The 24,215-nt window shown below is 42.0% G+C and overlaps 1 protein-coding gene across 1 annotated transcript in view; it reads left to right on the top strand.

Moving 5' to 3' along the window:
* The first annotated feature begins 22,256 nt into the window (after positions 1-22,256).
* LOC143982165 (septin-5-like) overlaps positions 22,257-24,215 on the top strand; it is a 106,417-nt gene continuing 104,458 nt past the window's right edge. The window contains exon 1 of the mRNA XM_077480636.1: positions 22,257-22,499. Within this exon, the coding sequence (XP_077336762.1) occupies positions 22,497-22,499 (3 nt within the window). The 5' untranslated portion in view covers positions 22,257-22,496. The remainder of the gene's footprint in view (positions 22,500-24,215) is intronic.

The raw sequence follows: 24,215 nt of genomic DNA, 5'->3' as shown, positions 1-24,215 counted from the left end.
ACATTCCGACAGAAAATGTCCGATCCGACCGTGTTGTCGGATAATCCGATCATGTGTGGGCTCCATCGGACTGTTTCCATCAGAATATCCGACTGACAAAGTTTTAGAGCTGGGCTATAAAATTTTCCGACAACATAATCTGATCGGACTTTGTCCGATTGTTTGTAGAGAATTCCGATCGGACAAAGTGCCACGCATGCTCAGATCAAATTCCTAGACCAAAGCTATTGGCTACTAGCCTGAATGTAGTCCTGTCGTAACAAAATAACGTCATCACATTACGAATGATCGGATTTTCCGACAACTTTGTCCGACCGTGTGTATGCAACACCAGTTTCGGAATGTCCTACCGTGTGTACAAGGGCTTAGAGAGATTCACCCTCTCTATTTGTCCTTTATTATTTATTATACCATTATTAATGAAAAAAGAAAAGTAAAAGAAAATTCCCCAATTTTGGGTTGACCCTAGAAAAAATGATAGAGGGGAAATATTCCAATAGGGTCACTAGTTCTGGTGACCTGGGGGTCCCCAAGGAATTTCCTTGATTTGCTCTCTCTTAATGGTTGGCTATGGGACAGGAGGTGAAGGTAAATCTTCACAATGGTACACAGATGGCAAAAAAAATAAAAATCTGACAGGTTATAATCCTCCCTTGCTCTATCCAAAATGAAAAAAAAAAAGTTTTGCCTAAAGTTCTACTTTAAAGTGAAACTATGGGCAAAATCAAAAATGACCCATATGATTCAGTCTGATTCATACCATTAACAAAGCACTGTTTTTCTGAGTACCCTCTGTTTTATTGTCTGTTGATCCTGCCAGTAAGTCTTATTCATTTAATTAAAACCTTTATTCTAAAAGGAAAAAAAACTGATACTGCTTAAAAAGTGTTAGCTGGAGTCCAGCAGATGGTCACCAGCTGTCCAATGTCCGCCCCTGAAGAGTGTTTAACCACTTGCCAACCGCCTCATGCCGATGTATGTTGGCAGAAGGGCTCGTACAGGCAAACTAATGTACCTGTACGTTGCCCTTTGAGAGGTGGCCTGCGGGCGCATGCCCGCGGCAAGCTCCATGAGTCGGGTCGTGGGTCCTGTGGACTCGATCAACGCGGGGATACCTGTGATCGTCTCATGGAGAGGAAGAACGGGGAGATGCTAATGTAAATAAGCATCTCCCCATTATGCCTAGTGACAGTGTTACTGATCTCTGCTCCCTGTGATCGGGAGCAGAGATCAGTGATGTGTCACACGTAGCCATGCCCCCCCACAGTTAGAAACACTCCCCAGGACACACTTAACCCCTACACTGCCCCTAGTGGTTAACCCCTTCACTGCCAGTGTCATTTACACAGGAATCAGTGCATTTGTATGGCACTGATTGCTGTATTAATGACAATGGTCCCAAAAATGTCCGATGTGTCCGCCATAATGTTGCAGTCACGATAAAAATCGCTGATTGTTGCCATTACTAGTAAAAAAAATTATTAATAAAAATGCCATAAAACTATCCCTCATTTTGTAAACGCTATAACTTTTGCGCAAATCAAACGCTTATTGCGATTTTTTTTTTCTACCAAAAATATGTAGAAGAATACGTATTGGCCTAAACTGAGGAAAAAAAATGTTTTTTTTATAACATTTTTGGGGGATTTTAATTATAGCAAAATGTAAAAAATAATGTGTTTTTTTTTCAAAATTGTCGCTTTTTTTTGTTTATAGCATAAAAAAATAAAAACTGCAGGGGTGATCAAATACCTCCAAAAGAAAGCTCTATTTGTGGGGAAAAAAAGGATGTAAATTTTGTTTGGGAGCCACATCGCATGACCGCGCAATTGTCAGTTAAAGCGACGCAGTGCCGAATCGCAAAAAGTGCTCTGGTCAGGAAGGGGGTAAATTCTTCCGGGGCTGAAGTGATTAAATCAGCAACACTAACACTTCTGTGCAGTAGGTTTATCGAATTGCTGGAGACCCGGAACAGCCTGACTACATCCCACTTTTAAAATATATGTTAAGTTGGGCTTTAACCACTTGACCACTGGGCACTTAAACACCCTTAATAACCAGACCAATTTTCAGCTTTTGGTGCTCTCACATTTTGAATGACAATTACTCAGTCATGCAACACTGTACCCATATGAAATTTTTGTCCTTTTTTCACACAAATAGAGCTTTCTTTTGGTGGTATTTAATCACCGCTGGGTTTTTTATTTTTCGTGCTATAAAAGAAAAAAGACCAAAAATTCTGTAAAAAAATTAATTTTTCTTCGTTTCTGTTATAAAATTTAGGAGATTAGTAATTTTTCTTCATAAATTTTGGCCAAAATTTATACCACTACTTATCTTTGGTAAAAATAAGTACAAATTGGTGGATATTATTTGGTCTTTGTGAAAGTTATAGAGTCCACAAGCTATGGTGCCAATATCTGAAAATTGATCACACCTGAAGTACGGACGGCCTATTTAAATTCTTGAGACCCTAACATGCCAGAAAACTACAGATACCCCCCAAATGACCCCTTTTTGGAAAGAAGACATTCCAAGGTATTTAGTAAGAGGCATGATGAGTTTTTTGAAGTTGTAATTTTTTCCCACAATTCTTTGCAAAATCAAGATTTTTTTTCCTTTTTTTTTTCCCACAAAATTGTCATATTATCAGGTTATTTCTCACACACAGCATATGCATACCACAAATTACACCCCAAAACACATTCTGCTATTACTCCCGAGTACGGTGATACTTTTACACAGCGTGGCCACATACAGAGGCCCAACATCCATCAGGCGTTCTGGAGCACCCAGGACAATTCTGACATTTCTCTCCTACATGTAAAAATAATCATTTATTTGCTAGAAAATTACATAGAACCCCAAACCCCAAAACATTATATATACATATATATATATATATATATATATATATTTTTTTTTTTTTTAGCAAAGACCCTAGAGAATACAATGGTGGTCGTTGCAAATTTTTACGGCTCGCGCGGTATTTGCGCAGCAATTTTTCGAACGCTTTTTTGGGGGAAAAAACTGTTTTGTGCTTTAAAAAAAAAAAAAACAGTAAAGTTAGCCCAATTTTTGCATAATGTGAAAGATGAAGTTATGCTGAGTAAATAGATACCTAGCATGTCACTCTTCAAAATTGCACATGCCCGTGGAATGGTGCCAAACGTCGCTACTTAAAAATCCCCATAGGCGACGCTTACATTTTTTTTACTGGTTACATGTTTTGTGTTACAGAGGAGGTCTAGGGCTAGAATTATTGCTCTCACTCTAACGTTCACAGCGATACCTCACATGTGTGGTTTGAACACCGTTTTCATATGTGAGCGGGACTTACGTATGCGTTTGCTTCTGCATGCTAGCACATGGGGACAGGGGTGCTTTAAAAAATTTTTTTTTTATTGTTCATTTTACTTTATTTTTTTTAGTTTGACATTTTTTTCCCCAAAAATAAATTTTTGATCACTTTTATTCCTATTACAAGGAATGTAAACATCCCTTGTAATAGGAATATGGCATGACAGGTCCTCTTTACAGTGAGATATGGGGTCAATAAGACCCCACATCTCACCTCTAGGCTGGGAAGCCTGAAATAAAAAAAAAAAAAAAAAGATTCTGGCTTTGATCGTATTGGCGAGTTGGTAGAAGCACCGGAGGGGGGGGGGGGGCATCTATGGCTGGGTATTGCAGGGTATCACCAAGTATGACTGGGTATCTCTGAGTATGGCTGGGTATTGCAGGGTATCTCCAAGTATGGCAATTTATGGCAGGGTATTGCAGAGTATTGGTAGGGTATTGCAGAGTATTGGCAGGGTATTGCAGAGTATTGGCGGGTATTGCAGAGTATTGGCTGGTATTGCAGTGTATTGGCTGGTATTGCAGAGTATTGGCGGGTATTGCAGAGTATTGGCGGGTATTGGCTGGTATTGCAGAGTATTGGCTGCTATTGCAGAGTATTGGCTGCTATTGCAGAGTATTGGCGGGTATTGCAGAGTATTGGCGGGTATTGGCTGGTATTGCAGAGTATTGGCGGGTATTGCAGAGTATTGGCGGGTATTGCAGACTATTGCAGAATATTGTCAGGGTATTGAGGGGTTAATTGTCGGTGAGCAGTGATGTGGGCACTGCAGATGCAGCCCACAGCGCTGCTGACACTGATCTCTTCTCCCTCCGCTGTACCGATCGGTACAGAGAGTGGAGGGAGGAACTGGCGTCATAACATGACGTCGGTTTGTTTACAAGTGATCGCTCCGTCATTTGACGGAGCGATCACATGGTAAACGGCCGCGATGAGCCGTGATGTGCCGGGGTCACGGATGCTCTTGTGTGAACGCCCCAGGGGGCGCGCGAGAGCAGAATTCTGGGAGGCCGTTAATTAACGACCTCTCAGAGCTAAACAACCGCCCTGAAGCCGTTAATCAGTGGTTAAGTAGTGTAAAAAAAAGTAAAAAATTCTATCAAAATTCTAATAATATAAAAAAAATATGCTGACACAAAAAATTGCCTTCATGAACAAAAACAAAATGATGTATAGGTCAAGACATTTGAAATTGTATGACTGGGTCAATCCAGAACCCTCTGAATCATTGCTGAACTCTATCCAGTGGAAATGGAGCTCACAAACAAGTGGACCGTTCCGGTAGTAGATCCTGCCAACTCAGGATCTATCTATAGAAGATGTTCCTTCATTCAAAGATTCTGCTCTCAGAAAGTTTGAGATGCTCTTAAAGCAGTAGTAAAGTTACCTATACCTATAGTTAAGCTTATAATAAGGCCTACAAGTGGAGTGAATATCTCCTAAACATGTACCATTTAGAAGATATTCACATTTGTAGAAGCCAGTGACATCACTGGCACATGTGCTCTGAATGGACGGCATACTCAATTTCGGCACATGGATGGCACATTCAAACGGCTGTAGCGTGCCAACCCAAAAGGGATCCACTTTACAGGTAAGTCTGTCATAATGTGCTAGAATACAGTGTTTACCGGCACATTATGATGTGAACCATTTTATTTTTTAAGAGAGAGTACTACCACTTCAAAGGCTCTCTTTACATTCACAAGCTCAGGTCTGCAACCAGCTAGTTATATATTTATACACATTAATTTCTGTTTGTCTGCAGCTAACTGGATTATTGCAATGAACAGTCAACATAATCCTGTATTCCAGGACCACACAATTACAGCAATTACTCTCTGCTTTGCTTTTATGTGTGGATGCCCTAGAACAAATCATGACACAAACCTCCAAAATGGCTTTGATTTCTGTCCATATGCTTTGAATCTAGTGGCTTGAGGTGATTGTAGCCGTATTAGTGCAATTGTGACAGCGAAAAATGAGTACTGTCTGTGATACATTTTTTATTTGCACTAACAGACAATTTTTCAGGACAAGCTTTCAGGGTATGTCCCCTTCTTCAAGGTCCAAGCAGTACTCAATCTAGTGGCTCAAAGCCGGGTCTTCTGTAGCTGCCTGTAAACAGACACCTCACACTTATGTCCTTTGAGAGAGGATGTCTTTTTGGTGAGACATGTGACAAAGTCCTCAAAGATGTCACAGAAGGAAAAGCCCTTCCATAGGGGAAGGTTTCAAAATCCCTTTCTCAGGGGCTTTTATCTCTTCAAAACGCAGATTAAATCATTGCTCCACCCAAGCTTCTGCTGCTAAGCCTAACTTCGGCACTTTCTTTTGGCTCAGGACTTAGAACACAAAATACACCAAGTCTGCTTTCTAATAAATGGGTGCCCTCACTCCTAAGATTTGGGCGATGTCTTTTACAGTTTGCCCTTCTCTGGGTCACAGATGTCACAGACCTGTGAGTTCAGTTGTTCGATGGTTTCAAAGGGGTACAAAAAAGTTTTAATCTCTATCCCCTCACAGCTTCCTTCTCTCAAACCAACCAAAATCTGCTCAAGCACTGTCAAATTTACAGAATGCTTGAACCATCTCTTGTCCCACTACCTCTGAAGGAGAGGTTTAAATAATTCTATATAAACCTGTTCACGGTGCCAAAGCCCAATAGTGATATTTGTCCTTTCCTGGATTTTTTAATAATCCCTATAAAAGTACCTTTAATTTCCAAAGTTTCCTATGGAATCTGAAATGTCAGTTATTGCATATCTGAGACCAGAGTAATACCTGGCATCCATGGATATCTACATATTCCCATTTACCACCCTTATCAGCGTTTTCTGCGCTTCACAGTCAGAGACAATTACTTCCAGTTTGTCACACTGCCCTTTGATCTCTCCTCTGCTTCCAGAATATTGACATAGGTAATTGTACCCCTTCTTGCCCTCTTAAGAACTTGGGGCATTCAGGTAATGGTATCTAGACAACCTTTTCCCGATGCACTTATCTCCCTTCAAGCCATCTGCGAAAGTCCACAGTACTATTCAGATACTTCAGGCTTTAGATTGGGTAACCAAAAACCTGCTTACCAACGTTATCTTCACCTGATGCACTCAAGTTTCACTCTAGACACAGCCAAGCAAAAGCTTTTCTTTTTTTTTTTGTTCGAAAAAGATTTTATTGTCAAAGAAGCAAAGTACAAAGACATAACAACGTGACAGGGAAAGTATCACCTGGATATTTTTTTATTCATTATTATTATCATTTTATTCAGTATTGTTTACTGCTAAAAAATACAATACAATACAAGAAAAGGCTTGCAACACAGCCGTTAATTTAACTAAACAATGTGTTGGTTAAAAAAAGGATGGATTTTAATTGTAAGGATAATGAGTGGGGGGGGGGGAGGGTGGCCCTAATAAAAGAGAGAAGTTGCACATGTATCTGGGCAGACTGACCAAGGTGACCCAGCCCCCTCTGACGCTACGGGGAAGCTGCCAGAGGGGGCAGGGTCACCCATTTGTGTCACCGGGTGGCTCCGCCCTCAGCTATTTAAGAACTGTTAGCCCATGTACACACGGTCGGAGATTCCGACAACCAAATCCGGTCGGACGAAGTTGTCGGAAAATCCGATCGTTCAGAAGGTGATGACGTTATTTCATTACGACGGGACTACATTCAGGCTAGTAGCCAATAGCTTTGATGTAGGAATTTGATCTGAGCATGCGTGGCACTTTGTCCGATCGGAATTCTCTACACATGACCGGCAAGTTGGAAAATTTGGTCCGACGGAAACAGTCCGATGCAGACCACACACAATCGGAATATCCGACAAAACGCTCAGATCGGACACATTCCGTCGGAATCTCCGATCGTGTGTACAAGGGCATACAGAGAAGAGCCTCCCATGGAGTTGGAACGGTTGTGGCTTTTTTTTTCAGTCCGTCAGGCGGCGGCACAATGAATTTAAATTCTTTGTGGGACATTTTTATTTCTCTTTTGTTCATTGACGGACACAGTTCCTTTAATTCTTGACCTTTGGGTTATCACACCACCTTCAGGAGAGGACTAGGCAGAACATATAACACATGTAAAATTGGCAAAAGACTGCACAACACTGCCCAGGGGGCGGTCCCTCTGGCTATAACCCCTCACACTGCTTCCTGCAGCTCAATTCTTTTCTGCTTAGTGTAGGAGAAGGACCTGGCTCGCTGAGGGGACTATTGGTCCTCGGAATTTTTTCTACAATTTTGATCCTATGATCTACGATCAACAGCCGGGCTGGGTGACAGGATAATATAGATACTTGTCTCCCCAGCCTGGCCATCGAGCGTGAGCAGTCCCTAGCTACGTGCTGGGTCGGCCACGACATGCCCCTTCTGCTCCAGGGGCGGCCGGTGAGTTATATGCTCCGGGGCACACATATGACCGGGCTACTGCTGTCCGTGTCACAGTGTGCTGTGGCCAGCAGCCACCCCGTACTGCTCGGGTGATGGGTCTGTCCGTGGAATGCATCCAGCAGCCCCTGCAGGAGAGGTAAGTATGGTTCCACCTGTCTCGGCAGGATGGAGCAGCTGGGCATTCCCTGAGAGGTCGACTAGGGGGTCTCTCACTCTCCCTTTCTTCTCTCCCTGTCGCTTTCCTCCTCCCCATCCTATGGGCCGCTGTGTGACTGGGCGCATGGGGGTGCGATGCACGTACCTGGCCGGGGGTCCTCCGGGGAGGTTCTAGGTCCTGGCAGGGGGCTGCGCTGAGTGCTGGGGGTACACTCATTCTCTTCCCTATTTCTGGGTCATGGTGGGGTGTTTGTGGTGTGTTCGTCTTATGGGGAGGCCGCCGTGCGCTCCACTGCCATTTTCCTGGGGCCACGGCCATTTTTCTGTAGCCACAGACAGTTTTTTTCCCTTTCAGCCATTTACTGGAAGTCCGGGGGCCATTTTCTCTGCACTCTCAGACATTTTTTGCTGAGGCGGCCATTTTCTAGTAGCCTCAGATATTTATGCCTCTAGTGCTAGGTGCTTGTTTCCTTCTAGAACAGCACACTTTTCACACAGACACCTGGAACACACAGAGAGCGGACAGCAGCAGCACAGTACCTGGGTCAGGGTGGTGAGTCCTGCGGGCGGCCCCTCAGTCTGTGGATGCTAGGAGGGTGGATATTTTGTGTGACTTGCCTTAGGTCCCTAAATGGTGACAGGCGAGTGTGGGTCAGCATGGCGTCAGAAGCTGGCGCTTCTTCCCCAGACATCCCTGTTATTGCAACTGATTCCCCTGCACTTACAGTGCCTATGGATGCTCTGTCGGTGGTCTTGGAGGCCTTTATTGCAAGGGTGGAAGCAACGTGCGGGCACAAGGGGGGTAAAAAACGCCCCGTCCCCCCTATGTCTGCTGATTCAGACTCGGGCCCCGCTGTGACGAGGTCCCTGTTCTGACGTGTCAGAAGATGCGGACCAGGACCATTTGGACAGTGAGGATGACTCCCAGTGTCCGGGACAGCACAGGAAAGGGTGCTTGTAGGAGCACTTATCATAGTGGGGCGGGATACCCTAAAGATGAAGGATACGGCGGGGACATCTACAGTGGTGTCGGTCCCTTTTGGGTCCCACAAGCCGGCCCGCACGGCTAAGGTGTTTCCTTACCCAACTTATTTTGATACGTTTATTTACAGGGAGTGGGGAAAGCTGCAGCGGGCCTTTTCCCGAAACGCATGACGGTGCGTTACCCCTTTGAGGAGTGTTTCCTGAAGAAATAGAAATCTCCTCTGATTGTTGACCCCCGGTATCCAGGTTAAATAAGGTAACCACAATTCCGGTGGAAGGGACTCCTGCTTTCAAGAACCCTGCCGACAGAAGGGCCGAGGTGGTTGCATGGTCCATGTTTACGCTGCCGATGCAAAGAGGACCTTCTGTCGCAAGGTCCAATACTTCATCCTGCTTTACCATCACTGGCTTTAATGGCATGGCTGTTGAAAGCCAGGTGCTAAAGGACCGAAGCCTGTCGGATTTGGTAATATCCACTATGCTGAGGGCACGGAAGTCAACTTCTTGAAAGATTTATCACTGTACGTGGAAGGCCTACATCTCCATGTGTGAGGAGATGGGGTGGCATCCGCACACGTACTCAGTTTCCAGGATCCTGCTGTTTTTGCAGCGAGGAGTGGATCAGAAACTTTCCTTAAGCACCATTAAGGGGCAGATATCAGCTTTGGCTATCTTTTTTCAGTGACCCCTGGCTACTAATTCATTGGTGAGTATGTTTGTTCAGGGGGTTTGACATGTGACCCCTCTGGTTCGATCACCGCTACCTCCATGGGACTTGAATCTGGTGCTCTCGGTGCGTCAGAAATTTGAAAACATTAGTGAGATTCCCTTATTGTCACTCTCTCAGAAAGTAGTCTTTCTAGTGGCTATAACATCTGCCAGCAGGGCTTCTGAGTTGACGGCCTTTTCTTGCAAATCTCCCTACTTGATCCTCCACAAGGATAAAGCAGTGTTGCATCCGCAGCCTTTGTTTCTGTCAAAGTTTGCTTTGGCCTTTCATCTAAATGAGGACATTGTGCTTCCGTCCTTATGTCCTTGGCCATCGCACCCCAAAGAGGTGGCTTTGCATTCCTTGGATGTGGTCCTTGCTCTGCAGGTGTATCTGTCTGCTATGGCTCCTTTTTGGAGGTCGGACTCTCTGTTTGTATCGGTGGCTGGTCCGAAGAAGGGACTGGCGGTCTCGTCAGCCACCAATTCGGTGGATCAGACAGATTGTGGTACAGGCTTATGCCATAAGGGGGCGGGCGCCTCCCTTTCCTGTCACGGCACATTCTACCAGGGCAATTGGTGCCTCTTGGGCTTTCCGACATCAAGCATCTGTTCCTCAGGTGTGTTAGGCAGCGACCTGGTCGTCTGTTCACACTTTCACTAAATTTTACAAGGTTGATTTGAGTGCATCTTCGGATGCTTGCTTCGGCCGCAAGGTTTTGCAGGCGGCTGTTTAAGGTTGCAACTCCTGCATTGAGGAGCTCAGGTTGTTATGGGTGGAGTTATTTTCTTGCTGTTTTCACCCCTCGTTTTTTTTACACTGCTTGGGGATGTCCCTAAGGTCAAGATGAAGATGCTGTGTCCATCAATGAATGAAAGAGAAAATAGGATTTTTGTACTCACCGTAAAATCCTTTTCTCTGAAGTTCATTGACGGACACAGCACCCACCCCTCCTATTTATGTTTGTACTGCTTTTGACGAACTGAGCTTCTGGATGCAGTGTGAGGGGTTATAGCCAGTAGGACCGCCCCCTGGGCGGTACTGTGCAAGTGTTGCTGTTTTTAACACTTTCTGCCTAGTCCTGTCTTAAAGGGGCGATATAGCCCTAAGGTCAAGATGAAGATGCTGTGTCCGTCAATGAACTTCAGAGAAAAGGATTTTACCGTGAGTACAAAAATTCTATTTTTTTCTGGTTAACCCTGACTTTAACCTGTCCTGGCTGGAATGCTGGGCTGTCTATCTTTTGGGGACCAGACTAGAGCCATTATACTAGATAATGTTTCCTTCTAAACTGATCTGCTGTTTTAGAAGCATTTAGAGCTAATGCTGGCAGCTCTAACCAACTGCGTGGATAGGTTAGTGGATGTCTCAATAGTTGGGCTGCAGAACTGGTATTGTCTCTTCAAAGCTGCTGTGGACACCCTCATCAAAGATATCACTGGGGGTATGTGTACTCATCTACACCAGTAGAAGAAGCCTAGGCCTCAGGCAGGGAAGACTCCCCAATTTCTAAGGCCAAGAAGAATTCCTTTTGTTACTACCTGGCCTCAACCTAAAAAAACAGACCAAAGTCAGGTGCCCAGTCTAACCTAAAACCTTGGGCTTCCAAATTCCCCAAACCTGCTAACAAATCTTTAGCATTAAGAGGATACAAAAAGATTCTCTGAGAGAGAGCTGGGATTTTTTTTAGGTGTCAATAACCTAGGTCACAACATAAGATAAAATTCATATAATTTATTTGATTAATTCATATTAAAAACAGTAAAGGACAAAAGGACTGAAAAAGACACTTAAGATTCACTAAATACATTGGTTTATTTCATATTGAATATTCACAAAGTAATTATTTACAAATGGTTGCTATGGTATAGCAATCCCAACATGCTGAGTTTTTTTGCTGTGCATATTTAGAGGGGGGATAACTAAGGTTTTACAACTATATATATTAGTTCCCCATGCATATGGGTATGCTTATGACCAATTTTCCTTTAAATCTTTATGAGCTTTAGCTTGTACTTGCCCCAACTATCCCTCCTGCAGCCAACACCACATTCCTTTGCCGCTGTTCTGGGTATCCCCTCTGCTGAGTCTTGATTGGATTCAAAAACCTCTCTGTTGAATAACACTTTACCTTATTTTTTTGGACTGGTATTCACATAATTACATAAAATTGGTAATCCACCAACCTTTGTGTTATTATTTTTAATGACTGATGTGTCTTTGATGTGTCACAAATATATGATTATCAAATTGCAAATGTATATATGCTTATTCATGCATTTGATCTATATGCCCACTCGTGGTAGCATATATCTAAAGAAGCTCATAAATCAGCAAAACATGTTGGGATTGTTAAACCACGAAGACCATTTGTAGATAATTACTTGGTAAATATCCAATATGAAATGATCCAATGTTTTTAGTGAATCTTAAAGTGTCTTTCTTCATTTTTTTTGTTCTTTACTGTTTTTAATATGAATTGATCAAATAAAATATATGAATTGTATTTGATGATGTGGACTAGGGTATTGGCACCTAAAAAATCCCAGTTCTCTCTCAGAGCATCTTTTTGTGTATTGTTGAATTTATATGAAATGCAGTGCCCTCTGACTAACTTTTACTGTACTGGCTTTAGCACAAACTGGAAGAAGTCTGTTAGCCCTTGCATATACCTGGACAGAACACATTTCAGATGCCTGGGTAATGGAGGTGGTTTCCAGACAAGCTAGAGTTCTGCTCTCAGCACCCTCCTTTATTTATGTCTTTAAACCTGCCTCTGTCACAGCACAAACTTACAGTTCTTCTGGAGTATCTGGGTCTTATCCGAAACACAGCTCAAGTGAAAGTTTCTCCTTTAAGAGAAACTTAAAACTCTCTGCTCCCAAGCTCAGACACACTCATCAGTCCAGGAGTTGTTTGACTCTTCATGTCTGCATGAGTGTCCTGTAGCTGACAGTAAATTCTTCTGAGGCAGTCCCATTTGCCCAGTTCCACTCTAGACCCCTACAAAACAACATCCTGTTATTATGGGACAAATTGGTTCAGTCTCTGGAAAAACTGATTCACCTGACACCTATGGCCTTGTGGTTCAAGATTCCAATTCTGGAGTTCAGGAAATCCTTCACTCCGATGTCTTGGAAGATCCTCAAAAAGCATGTCAGGCTGGGGAAGAGTCCTGGACTCCTTGTCGTTGCAGGGAACATGCATGCCGGAGAAATTCTGTATCTTGATCAATATTCTGGAGCCCAGAGCGTTGTGGTCGGCCTTACAATGCTGCACATTCCAACTGGCGAGATCCAGTCAAACAGTGCCACAGCAGTGGCAGTAGCATTTGGAGATAAACTTCTTCCAATATTGTCATGCACAATAAATGTTTTATTTTAAAATTTACTAAAGTTATTTGCACCCATTTCTGTACATCTTGAGCAAAGAATCACGCCTTAGATCAAAAGTATATGAGCTAATGACATTTTCAATATAGCCATTGTTGAGCTAACAATTAATATTTAGGCACATCTAATGGGCTTAGGCATTTGTTTTACTTTCGTTATGAAGGGGTTAATCTTATTACAAAGGTACATTTTAATATTTTAAAATCAGGGGCTTTCATTAAAAATATCTGGTAATCCTACCATGAAAGCAGTAGTAAACTCTTAGTATACACTTGTACCTATAGCTAAACTTATAATAAGTCTGCATGCACGGTGAGTGTGCCCTAATTGAACAGAGAACTATGTTGAAATGGTGATTCCCATGCACATTCAAACAGCTGGAGAGTGCAAACCCAGAAGGACGACTGGGCGCAGATGGAAGCTACAGGAGACAGCTCAGCGCTGGAGGGCTCCATCATAATGTGCTAGTATGTGGTGCATACTAGCACATTAATATATAATCAATTTAAAAATGTAGCGTTTACTACAACTTTAAGGTCCTTTTTTAGACAATTTGTATCTTCCAGTTGTACTCCTGCATTATTACCCTGTCACACAGGTATAATGGAAAACATGCATAAAGCGCATATAGGGGACGCCCCTTTGGACTTTTAGAATGGCAGAAGAGTGCGTATAAAAAAATCAAGATTAAGTAAAAAGGCACAATGGTGCCAACTTTATTCATTTATAAAGGTAGAATATATATATATATATATATATATATATATATATATATATATATATATATATATATATATATATATATATATATATATATATATGGTATAGAAACATATTCATCAACAATGAATTGTAACAATACATCAATGAATTGACATATAGAACATCATAGAATAACCCAAGGCTTATCAATTCTAAAATGCCACCTAAACAGAAAGAGGTCAGCAAATTAGATGTTCAACCATGTACCCGACATGTTTCGGAAATTGTTGCATTATTGTGCATTTTCCTTCCTCAGGGGTGGCTTATTATAGAGCAGGATTGGGTTGTTTTTTTCCTATCTGTAATATAAGTATAGATAGGTAATAGGATTTCAATATGTAAAGCAACATAGGAAGAATGCTATCTAATGTTGATCATTTTACAAAGCCAAAAGTACTTACATATTAGATTCATTGAATAGGAAAAATTCATAAAAACAAGTCAGAGCAACAGTACACGCTGGTGTCTTAAATTCTCACATCCGCAAGGTGTTGATGATAGGACGTGTCTCCATGTAAGTACTTTTGGCTTTGTAAAATTATCAACATTAGATAGAATTCTTCCTATGTTGCTTTACATATTGAAATGCTATTACCTATCTATACTTATATTACAGATATGAAAATAACAACCCAATCCTGCTCTATAATAAACCACCCCTGAGGAAGGAAAATGCACAATAATGCAACAATTTCCAAAACATGTCGGGTACATGGTTGAACATCTAATTTGCTGACCTCCTTCTGACCTGAAGGCCATTTGGGTCCCACTACCTTGCTTAGCCAAAAAACTTCCAGTTAGCCATCTCCTCCTTCTGCTGCGAGTGAGCATACAATAATTTTCATGTCCTACCAACAAGGCAGGATGTAGGGGATACTAACTGAAATTTTTTTGGTCACGCTTCTGAGGGCCTGAAATAGTATCATAATAAAATTACTGAACATTTTACAAACCTGCACAGTTTTTTTTAACATCTATTGGGTCCCTATAACTGCATAAGTTATTTTCTGGAAAAGGTAAACAGGCTGGCCATACATGATTCATTTTTTTTTTGTTCAACCAGTGGGCTAAATCCATTCCCCTATCTACACCTTCGATGTGGATGGGGGATTCACTCCTGCTGAGCTATTGTATTCTGTTGGCGGGGAGCCCATCCCACCATGAAAATACAATATTCAGTGTTGCTGGCTTGTTGTACAGAAAACGATCAATAGATCAACTTCTGTACAACCAGCTAGTACATACACGGATTGAAATTTGTCCGGTCCCTGCTGAAGCGGCCGAATTTCGATTCATGTGTGACCTGGTTTAGACTTTTAGGTCTCAAATACATTTGCAGCAGTGTTCATTATGTTAATGAATGCAGTGCTGCATCAATATATGTCTTTTATATCTGCCTGGAGTTCAGCTTTAATATCTATAGGGTTAGTTAAGCTTTTCATACATTTTTGTTTTTTAATTACACATGTATACCAGATTAAAAGGCTGTTCTCCTTTTTAAAAATGATCCTTACTTTCAAAGCTGGTTCTACTGTGGACTTCCCCTCTTTAGCAGGACGAAAAACAACTATCGGTTGCTCAGCCCAAGCAACTTACTAATGAGCAGCTATGAGAACTAAACACACGTGCGCAATCCGCTCTCTCCGCAGCACTGAGCGAGAGAGAGCGCAAACCACGCCTGCATGGTTAGGAAAACCAAGTGCTTATTCATGAGGTGCTGAGACCGTGCATCCAACAGTAGGGCAGAGAGCGGGACCCCACAGCAGAAGCAGCTTCAAAAGTAAGGATCATTTTTCTTTCAATTTGTTTTTATTAAAGCTCGGGCATAAACAAAGTAGTACATACTACTTCAAATGTCTTGTTGAGGTTACATCTTTTTAGTCACTGTATATAAATTTCGTACATTATGTCATCCTGCATTGGTAAAATAAATTAGCATCTTCTCCATATAAAAACCATATAAAATATACTTAAGGGTATGACATTGTTTACACTTTAAGCATCACCCCAAAGGAAGTGGAGTAAGTTAAGAAAAAAAGAAAACAGGAAACACACCTACAAACTAAAACCAATAGGAACCGATAAAATTATTAGACACCACTAGACATAAACCTCAGAAGAGCCTATCCTGCTCGGCTGTTCAAAAACCCACTTGCCTATTGTCCTAGATTAGGAAACATTTGAGTCCAACAACTTCATTTATCTTCAAATGGTTTTATTGTGTTAGAGCTATATACAAAAATATTCACGTTGAGCCGAAACGTGGACCCTTTTCATAACCTCTGAAATATTGAAGCTATGTTAATTTTCCAATGTGAACTTATTGTGAGACGAGCTGCAGTAAGGACTTGGGAAATTAGTGTGAAATTGTTTTGGAATCTTATCTATATTAAGGTTTAAGAGAGCTAAATCTGGAGATGGAGAAGTTAGTATATTTGTTAGTTGGGAAATTAAGGAAAAAGCCCCTCTCCAGAAACTTCTGAGACTTCTACAGTCCCAAAGCATGTGGAATAAATTACCCACGTCACCACATTGCCCCCAACAATATGGAGAAGTGTCAGGTAAAATTCTAGATAATTTGAAGAGCTTAAGATAGCTCCTATAGTGACAGAAACCATGAAACAGAGTGAGACAGAAGTACAATCAAATCACACTTGTTTATTAATAAAAATAAAAAGGTAAATTGAAAAAAGCGTAGTCAAGCATAGCCAGGGTCCAGTAGGCAGATCGGGTAATCAGCCAGGCCAGAAGTCAGGCATCCAAGGAGAGCAACCGCAAGCAGGATAAGAAGCCAGGAGTGATGTCAGCAAGCCAGTCTTGAAACAAACAGCAGGAGATGGTTCCTTGTGATGTGACCAACACAAAGGCAAAGGGAAAGTTAGCTGGAAGGCTTTAAATAGGCATCGAAAAAAACCAGCAGTGGAAATGACATAGCCCAGGAATGTAACCTGTTCACGATGGAACTCGCACTTCTCCAGTTTACAATAGAGATTGTTCTCTCTTTGTTTCTGAAGTACGCGACAGACATCTGTGTGGTGGCTCTCCAGGGACTTGGAAAATATGAGGATATCATCGAGACAAACCACCACACACAATTGCAACAAATCTCGGAGGACATTGTTAATAAATTCCTGGAAAACTGCCGGGCGTTACAAAGGCCAAAAGGCATTACCAGGTATTCATAATGGCCTGTTCTGGTATTAAACGTAGTTTTCCACTTGTCACCCTCCTTAATGCGCACGAGATTGTATGCCCCTCTCAGGTCAAGCTTTGTGAAAACCGTTGCTCCCTTGAGGTGGTCAAATAACTCTGTAATCAATGGAATCGGGTAGGCATTCTTAATCATGACACGATTGAGACCCCTATAATCTATACAAGGTCTCAGGTCACCGCTCTTCTTTTTCACAAAGAAGAAACCAGCACCAGCAGGAGGCAAGGACTTGCGGATGAAACCTCGAGAAAGTGCGTCAGCAACATACTCCTCCATGGCCTTATCCTCCAAGACTGACAAAGGGTAAACCCGGCCACGAGGAGGTATGGCACCAGGTTGAAGGTCAATTGCACAATCATAAGGCTGGTGTGGACGCAAACTACCTGCTTGACCTTTATCAAAGACATCGCCAAAATCACGGTACTCCTCCGGCAGGGAGGGGAGTGAAGCGGTGCACAGGACCTTGGATACCTTCAGGAAGCATGTCTCACTGCATTGTGGTGACCAGGAGAGAACCTCAGCACGGGGCCAATCAAAAGAAGGGTTGTGCCTCTGTAACCAAGGATAACCAATAACCAGCGCAAATCTGGGTGAGGAAATAACTTAGAATTGGATTATCTCATGGTGAAGAGCCCCTATGGCCATGGCCAACGGAACCGTCTCATGAGTCACATGGGCAGGCTGTAAAGGTATCCCATCAAGAGCCTCAATGGCAAGTGGAGTGTCACGCAGCTTAAGCGGAATCGAGTGCTGCGAAACAAATGCAGCATCAATGAACAGGCCTGCAGCCCCAGAGTCGATTAGAGCCTGTATCTCGATGGACGATTCAGCCCAAGAAAGGGTGATCAAAACCAGGGGCTTATCCTTCTGGATAACTGGGAACGAAACAACACAACCTAAGGTCTGTCCATGACAGGACCTCAAGGTTCGGGCGTTCTCTGGACAGGTAGGACAGGACTTCAAAAAGTGACCTGCCTGGCCACAATAAATGCACAATTTCTCCCTCCTCCTAAAGGCTCTCTCATCCGCAGAGAGACGCGTGAAGCCCAGGTGCATGGGTCCATCTTCACTGACCAACTCGGTACCAGGAGGCATGGGTGGGACTACAAAGCTCGGAGGCAAACGTACATGAGGCTTCCACAAGCGATCCTTATAGAAAGTCTTTCTCTGAGTCTGGAGTCAATGAGGATGGCAAACTAGATCAAGCTCTCCAGCTCAGTGGGTATATCTTGGGCTGCTATGTCATCCTTGATGGAATCCAAGAGACCATGAGAAAAAGCAGCCATGAGGGCCTCATTGTTCCAAGCAACCTCTGCTGCCAAAGTACGGAATTCAATTGCGTAGTCGGCAACAGTTCTCGTACGTTTGATGGACATGAGGCACTTGGCAGCAGAAGCAGAGCGTGCGGGAATGTCAAAAACCCTTTTAAAGGAGGCCACAAACTGAGGGTAACTCAAGACAACAGGTTTTTGCGTCTCCCATAGAGGGTTAGCCCAGGCCAAGGTTCTCTCAGAAAGCAAAGATATCACAAAACCTACTTTGCTTCTGTCCGTGGGAAACGCCTGGGGCAGCATTTCGAAGTATATCTCAACCTGATTGAGAAACCCTCTGCATTGAACTGGATCGCCCCCAAATCGCTGGGGAAGTGGAGCAGAACCAGACATACCTCTTATAGAGGTAATACTCGAGGCGGGTGCCTGCACAGAGACTGGCGCAGCAGCAGGGATGGCCTGTGACTCAGGTTGTACCGGAGCAGCCACCGTGGGGGATTCCAGGTGAGCCGTGCGATTCAGGAGCATTTGTAACTCCAAGGCAAACTGATCCATGCGGTGATCTTGCTTATCCAATCTGGAAAAAATATGTGGATTGACTGTATCTTCTGAATTCATGGCCTTCGCTTACTGACAGAAACCATGAAACAGACTGAGACAGAAGTACAATCAAATCACAATTGTTTATTAATAAAAATAAAAAGGTAAATAGAAAAAAACGTAGTCAAGCATAGCCAGAGTCCAGTAGCCCGATCGGGTAGTCAGCCAGTCCAAAGTTCATTAACCAGATCGGGTAATCAGCCAGGCCAGAAGTCAGGGATCCAAGGAGAGCAACTGCAAGCAGGATAAGAAGCCAGGAGGGATGTCAGCAAGCCAGTCTTGAAACAAACAGCAGGAGATGGTTCCTTGTGATGTGACCAACGCGAAGGCAAAGGAAAAGTGAGCTGGAAGGCTTTAAATAGGCAGGTCAAACGAGCATCATCGGGAATATCTGGTAACTGTGGAAAGAGAAGAGAGCTGGCAATTAGCCGACAGCTGAGCGGCCAGCCCAGAGGAGGAAGGGCTAAGCCAGCCCTGACATATAGAGAGTTTTCAGGAAGTTATCCCAATGGTTGAGACACCTGGAAGCCTCAAGGTTGAGAGTTAGGCTTGCTTCCAGTCTGAGGAATCAAATGTTCTGTGTAAGTCTTTTTCCCAAGACAGCATATGATAGGTTTGTAAGTGGGTATAAATAAAGTCCAGAAATCCCTCCCCTTTTAAAACAGCCATTCCTGTAATGCCAGGCAAACTACACTGTCTAGTTCTATTTCTATTCATTTGTGTTAATAAAGCAAAATGGCTATTGTTTGTGTCCCCCAATGGAAGAGCTTTAAAATATTTAATTCCCTAGGTGGTCCAAGGTATTACCCGGATGAATTAAATTAGGTGTTCTATCATATATAAGGGGGAGGCAGGCTGTGATTTTAGCTAGTCTATTTGAAAGCCATTTGGAATACATTTAGTTCTGAGTTTAGAAGAGAAATGGGACTAGTTTGGGCAATGTTACAATACCTGCCTGCAACATTTCCTGGGGAAAGAATGTGAAGGATGCCATTGTGTTAAGTGTGGTACAAGGACATCTTGATAAGTTTTGTAGTATTCCTCTGTGAAGCCATCAGCCCCCGGAGATTTATTGTTAGACATAGACTTTATAACAGCCTGGATCTCAGCATCTGTGATAGGGAAATTTAGCTCATTCAAAACTTCTTCAGATAGAAGAAACTGAGTTTATAAAGTTGGTTATTAGTGATTCAGTTGGTTGGGAAGTGTGAGGGTCTTGTTTAAGCTTGTAAAGGTTCCTATAATACTTCTGAAAAGCATTAGTAATGTGTTTAGGGTGAAACACCTTAATCCTGCATCAGGGTCTAGCATGGAGAACAGTTCGGTTCTAATTTGTTGTTGTCTAAGATAGTTTGCCAAAAAAGTACCTGCTTTATTGTCTTATAAGAATAATGTATAGCTTTAAATCTTCTCAAAGATGTTTTATAGTCTGAAATGAATGGTAACCTCAAAGAGTTTCTATATTGCTGTAGCTCTTTTTGTCGTTCTAAAGATAGTGTAATTTTATGTTGGAAATCAAGCAGCTCAATTTTTTGTAAAAGATCAGTCATATTCTGCATCCTACGCCTTCTCTCCCTTGCTGCCATTTGTAGTAAAAGACCTATGGAAAATGCCTTATACACACACCACACTGAGAATAAAGATACACCAGGAGTAGCATTTTTGTGAAAAAAGTCCTTGTCACAGATCTTTCCAAAACAGAAGTTTAGAAAAGAGGGATGCAGAAATAGAGATAGAAATTGGTACGTGGTCTGACCACGAGATAAAGTGGATCCTTGTTAAGGACACCCAAGAAAGTAGTTTTAAGTTAGACATAAAAAGGTCTATGCATGCATAGGTCTTATGTGGTGGTGGATCATTTAAAAAAAACAAATAAGGCATTTTAATATACAATCAAAGCTGTAATGCATAAAGATTTTGTTTTACAAGTTATTAACGGTGAACTAACCCTTTAAGCTTTAGTGGTAATTGTTAAAAAAAGAATGAGCATCATTGACTATTTTACAGTGGTGGGATGTGAGGGCCATATAAATTTACATAGAATGCCATATAATCTAATGTATAAGTGAAGGTAACATTTTTTTGGTTATATATAGAGTGATTTGTAGAAGAATTAGAACACCTGTCTTTATTGCTGTCTGTGCCCCCATTATACTGCTGGCTGTTATCACCAAAAGTAAAAGAAAAGCTTAAATTTTTACTTTTTGGTCACCAGAACAAGAATAGAAGGGAAATCTTCCAGTGGTGACACTAGTCCTGGTGTCCGTGTTGACTACCAAGAATTTCCTTTCACTTCCTGTTTTGGTTATGAGACAGGAAGTGAAGAAAAATCTCCCCAATGGGACACAGATTGCAAAAACAAAACCTCCCTTAGAGTCCATTCACACAGGGGCAACTTTGGATCCAACTTGAAGTCATCCCAAGTTGCCTCAAGTCGCGCAACATGATAAAATCAATGTAAGTGAATGAGAGCCGTCTTAATGTACACTACTGATGTCGCTCCGACTTCCGAAAAGTTTCTTGTACGACTTCAATCCAACTTCTAGGCAACTTGTACCCATTGATCTCAGTGGAAGTTGCCTCCAAGTCGGATCCCCTGTCTTAACTGAAACAACTTTCCAGGAAGTAAAAATAGTTTTCTAGGCAAACCCCTCCCTCTCACAGAGCTGATTATTATGTGATTGGCCACTGGCAAAGTCCCCTGTCCTGGAGACAACTTCAAGTTGCCTTGTAAATTGCCTCAAGTCGTGCTGTGATTCATACTCAAGTCATGTCCAAGTTGCCTCCCAAAGTCTCACTGGAAATCGTGTTGCCCCTGTGTGAATAGACTCTAACTCTATCAAAAATGTAAAAAAAAGTTTTCCCATCTGTTCTACTCTAATATGGCCATACACTGTTAGGATTTTGTCTGATTCCTCTGAATCAGACAAAAATTTAACAGTGGGTAGCCCAGTTGGCTTGGCAACAGTAATTCAATTGTTGAAACTGCTTCTCCAAAAACTGTTGGCCGAACAGCAGCTGCAGCCAATCAGCTACAGACACTGTTTGGGTATTTTGACAGCCAGCGCTTGCAGTTTTCAGCATCCAAAAGCCTGGCAGGGGGGGATTCATCCATCCCATGCTCTTTGTGTGGATGGAGAAATTTGTTAGGTTTACTTTGTTCAGCCTGCAGGCTGACCAAAAGAAATGTATTATTGTCTGACCAACTTTAAGATTGTCCCTGCTTAATGAGTAAGGGAGGGAAAGAGAGGAGGTGAGCAAGTATAAGAAAGAATGAGGCAGGAATGGGAGCAGCTGGCAGTGACCTGAAGCCAAGCAACAGACTGATCAGCTCCCATCCCTCCCTGCCCCCTGCTAATCAGTACAAATACAGATATACATATGCATGCCAGAGTCTTCTATGCAGTAAGAGTGATGGAAAGAAGTATATTCTTTGACTACAATAAACTTCCTACTAGGAAACAAGCTCTGGACTCTGCATTGCTTTCCAAGCTATGTGCCTGGAAGAAGAATCAGGACACAGTGAGGAAGAGTAAGAGACCAGAATCAGTGACGTACACTGGTGTAGCAGCAATCCAGAGGCTGGCAAGAGAAGAGAGAGGTGCAGGAAAACATACAGACCAGAACAGGGGAGATCCCTCACACTGCAGCAAATGGTAAGGATGTCTTCTTGTGTCACTTCTTGTGCCACTTGCTAAAGCTATGCAGGGAGATTATTATGCAATGCAGACAAGATTATAATTGGGCTTATTTAAAGGATGCAGTCAAGTGACAGATTGTGTTTGTGTTAGGACTACAAGGGCAAAAAGAACTAACATGACAATTAAAAGGTATTTTCTCTGGTTTATTTACAATTTTATGATAGAAGTTATATATGTGATTTATTTGTGACTCAGGATTGCAATAAAATAATACTAAATGACCCTTTTTATTATTAGATCATCTGACAACATAAAAGAATTACTGCTAAAATAACAAGATGCACACTATAAACTACTAAAGTTAGAGTGTATATCTGTGTCTACTGCAGAGTTCTGCATTTTAATGATCTTACGCTACAGTAAAACAAGTGCAACTGCATGCAAATCTGTACTTGGAAATATTTAATATTGGTCTAATTTATGTCAGTAATGGTACAAATATATCAATTTACATCTCACACACAAGTAGAATTGTGAATGCAGCTTGTTTAAAGTGACTATAACCTATCATACTAGAAACAGAGGCCAGTGCAGTGAAGTGTTTAGGGATTTGCATGACCTCTTGGGAAGCAGAGCTGTCAATCTCCATTCTGCCTTAAGACGTCACATTCAGTAATATGGTGCAACTTCAAGGAATTCAGTGTCAGTGACTGACAGCACTAGCTCCTGGAGAGCTCTGCAGCTTCAGTGATTTGCTGTTATGATAGAATCAAATCGTTATTAAACATTTTACACATTAGAGTAGACATAAATCATCTGTATGGTGGTAAAGCAGTGCACCAAGCAGGAATTTCAAATGCAATATGTTTGGCAATTTAGGTGAATTCTAGTGTGACACTTTGGTGTCTTTTTAAGGTTCTTTGTGCATTTTTTGTTTTTAGTCTGCCCAAATTCCCCCCCCCCCCCCCAAAAAAAACATAAACATAGTAAACGCGAAAATCACGGCAAAAACATGGTAAAGCAGAAACACTCAAAAGCAACATGCATAGATGTGAATGGAGCCTTTTACATAGTCCCAACCATCCTGGATCCCATAGGACAGCACTAGAATTTTAACAATCACAGTGTCCTGCAGTTCCAGGCTGGCCCCATTGCCTAGTGCTATAATGATAGTCCCACCAAATGCTTTTTAAGGAAAAACAGGCTAGCACCACTGACAGGCAATAGATAAAATTATAAATGTGTTTGTGCTGCTTATACCAAATAAATCAATTAAACTCAGAAGGTAAATAAAATAATCCCATATTCTGTGATCATGGATAAACCAAAAGGAATTAATAAATGTTCTAATAATGAGACAATATTAATATTGATAATGTCTGTAAGAAACATATAATGCAAAACAACAAAATGCCTACAACAAAAAATGTGTAATATACAAATATTTGAAAGAGTGATACCACTCTCCCTTTAAGAAAAACATAGTGATAACACCAAAAACTCAATAGTAAAAAGAGTCCCCAAAACGTCCTGACGAAGACACGTGGGGAAATGTGTACAGGCAGATGAAAACCATACATATACTGCACTGCAGCCAAAGAGCAGCAGATCAGTGAGAAGCCACCACTTGACTGAATGCACATTGCAATTGTTGTGCTCATATGTTATCGGGAACTGAATAATAGGGGCTCACTGTGGTGAACTATTTTATTACATTTTTTTTTTTAGGCG

The sequence above is a fragment of the Lithobates pipiens genome, unplaced genomic scaffold (genome assembly GCF_037356315.1).
Source record: "Lithobates pipiens isolate NorthernLeopardFrog02 unplaced genomic scaffold, aLitPip1_a1.2 Scaffold_16, whole genome shotgun sequence".
NCBI lineage: Eukaryota > Metazoa > Chordata > Amphibia > Anura > Ranidae > Lithobates > Lithobates pipiens.
Note: the sequence above shows the minus strand (reverse complement) of the source record. Positions and strands in the feature narration are given on the sequence as shown.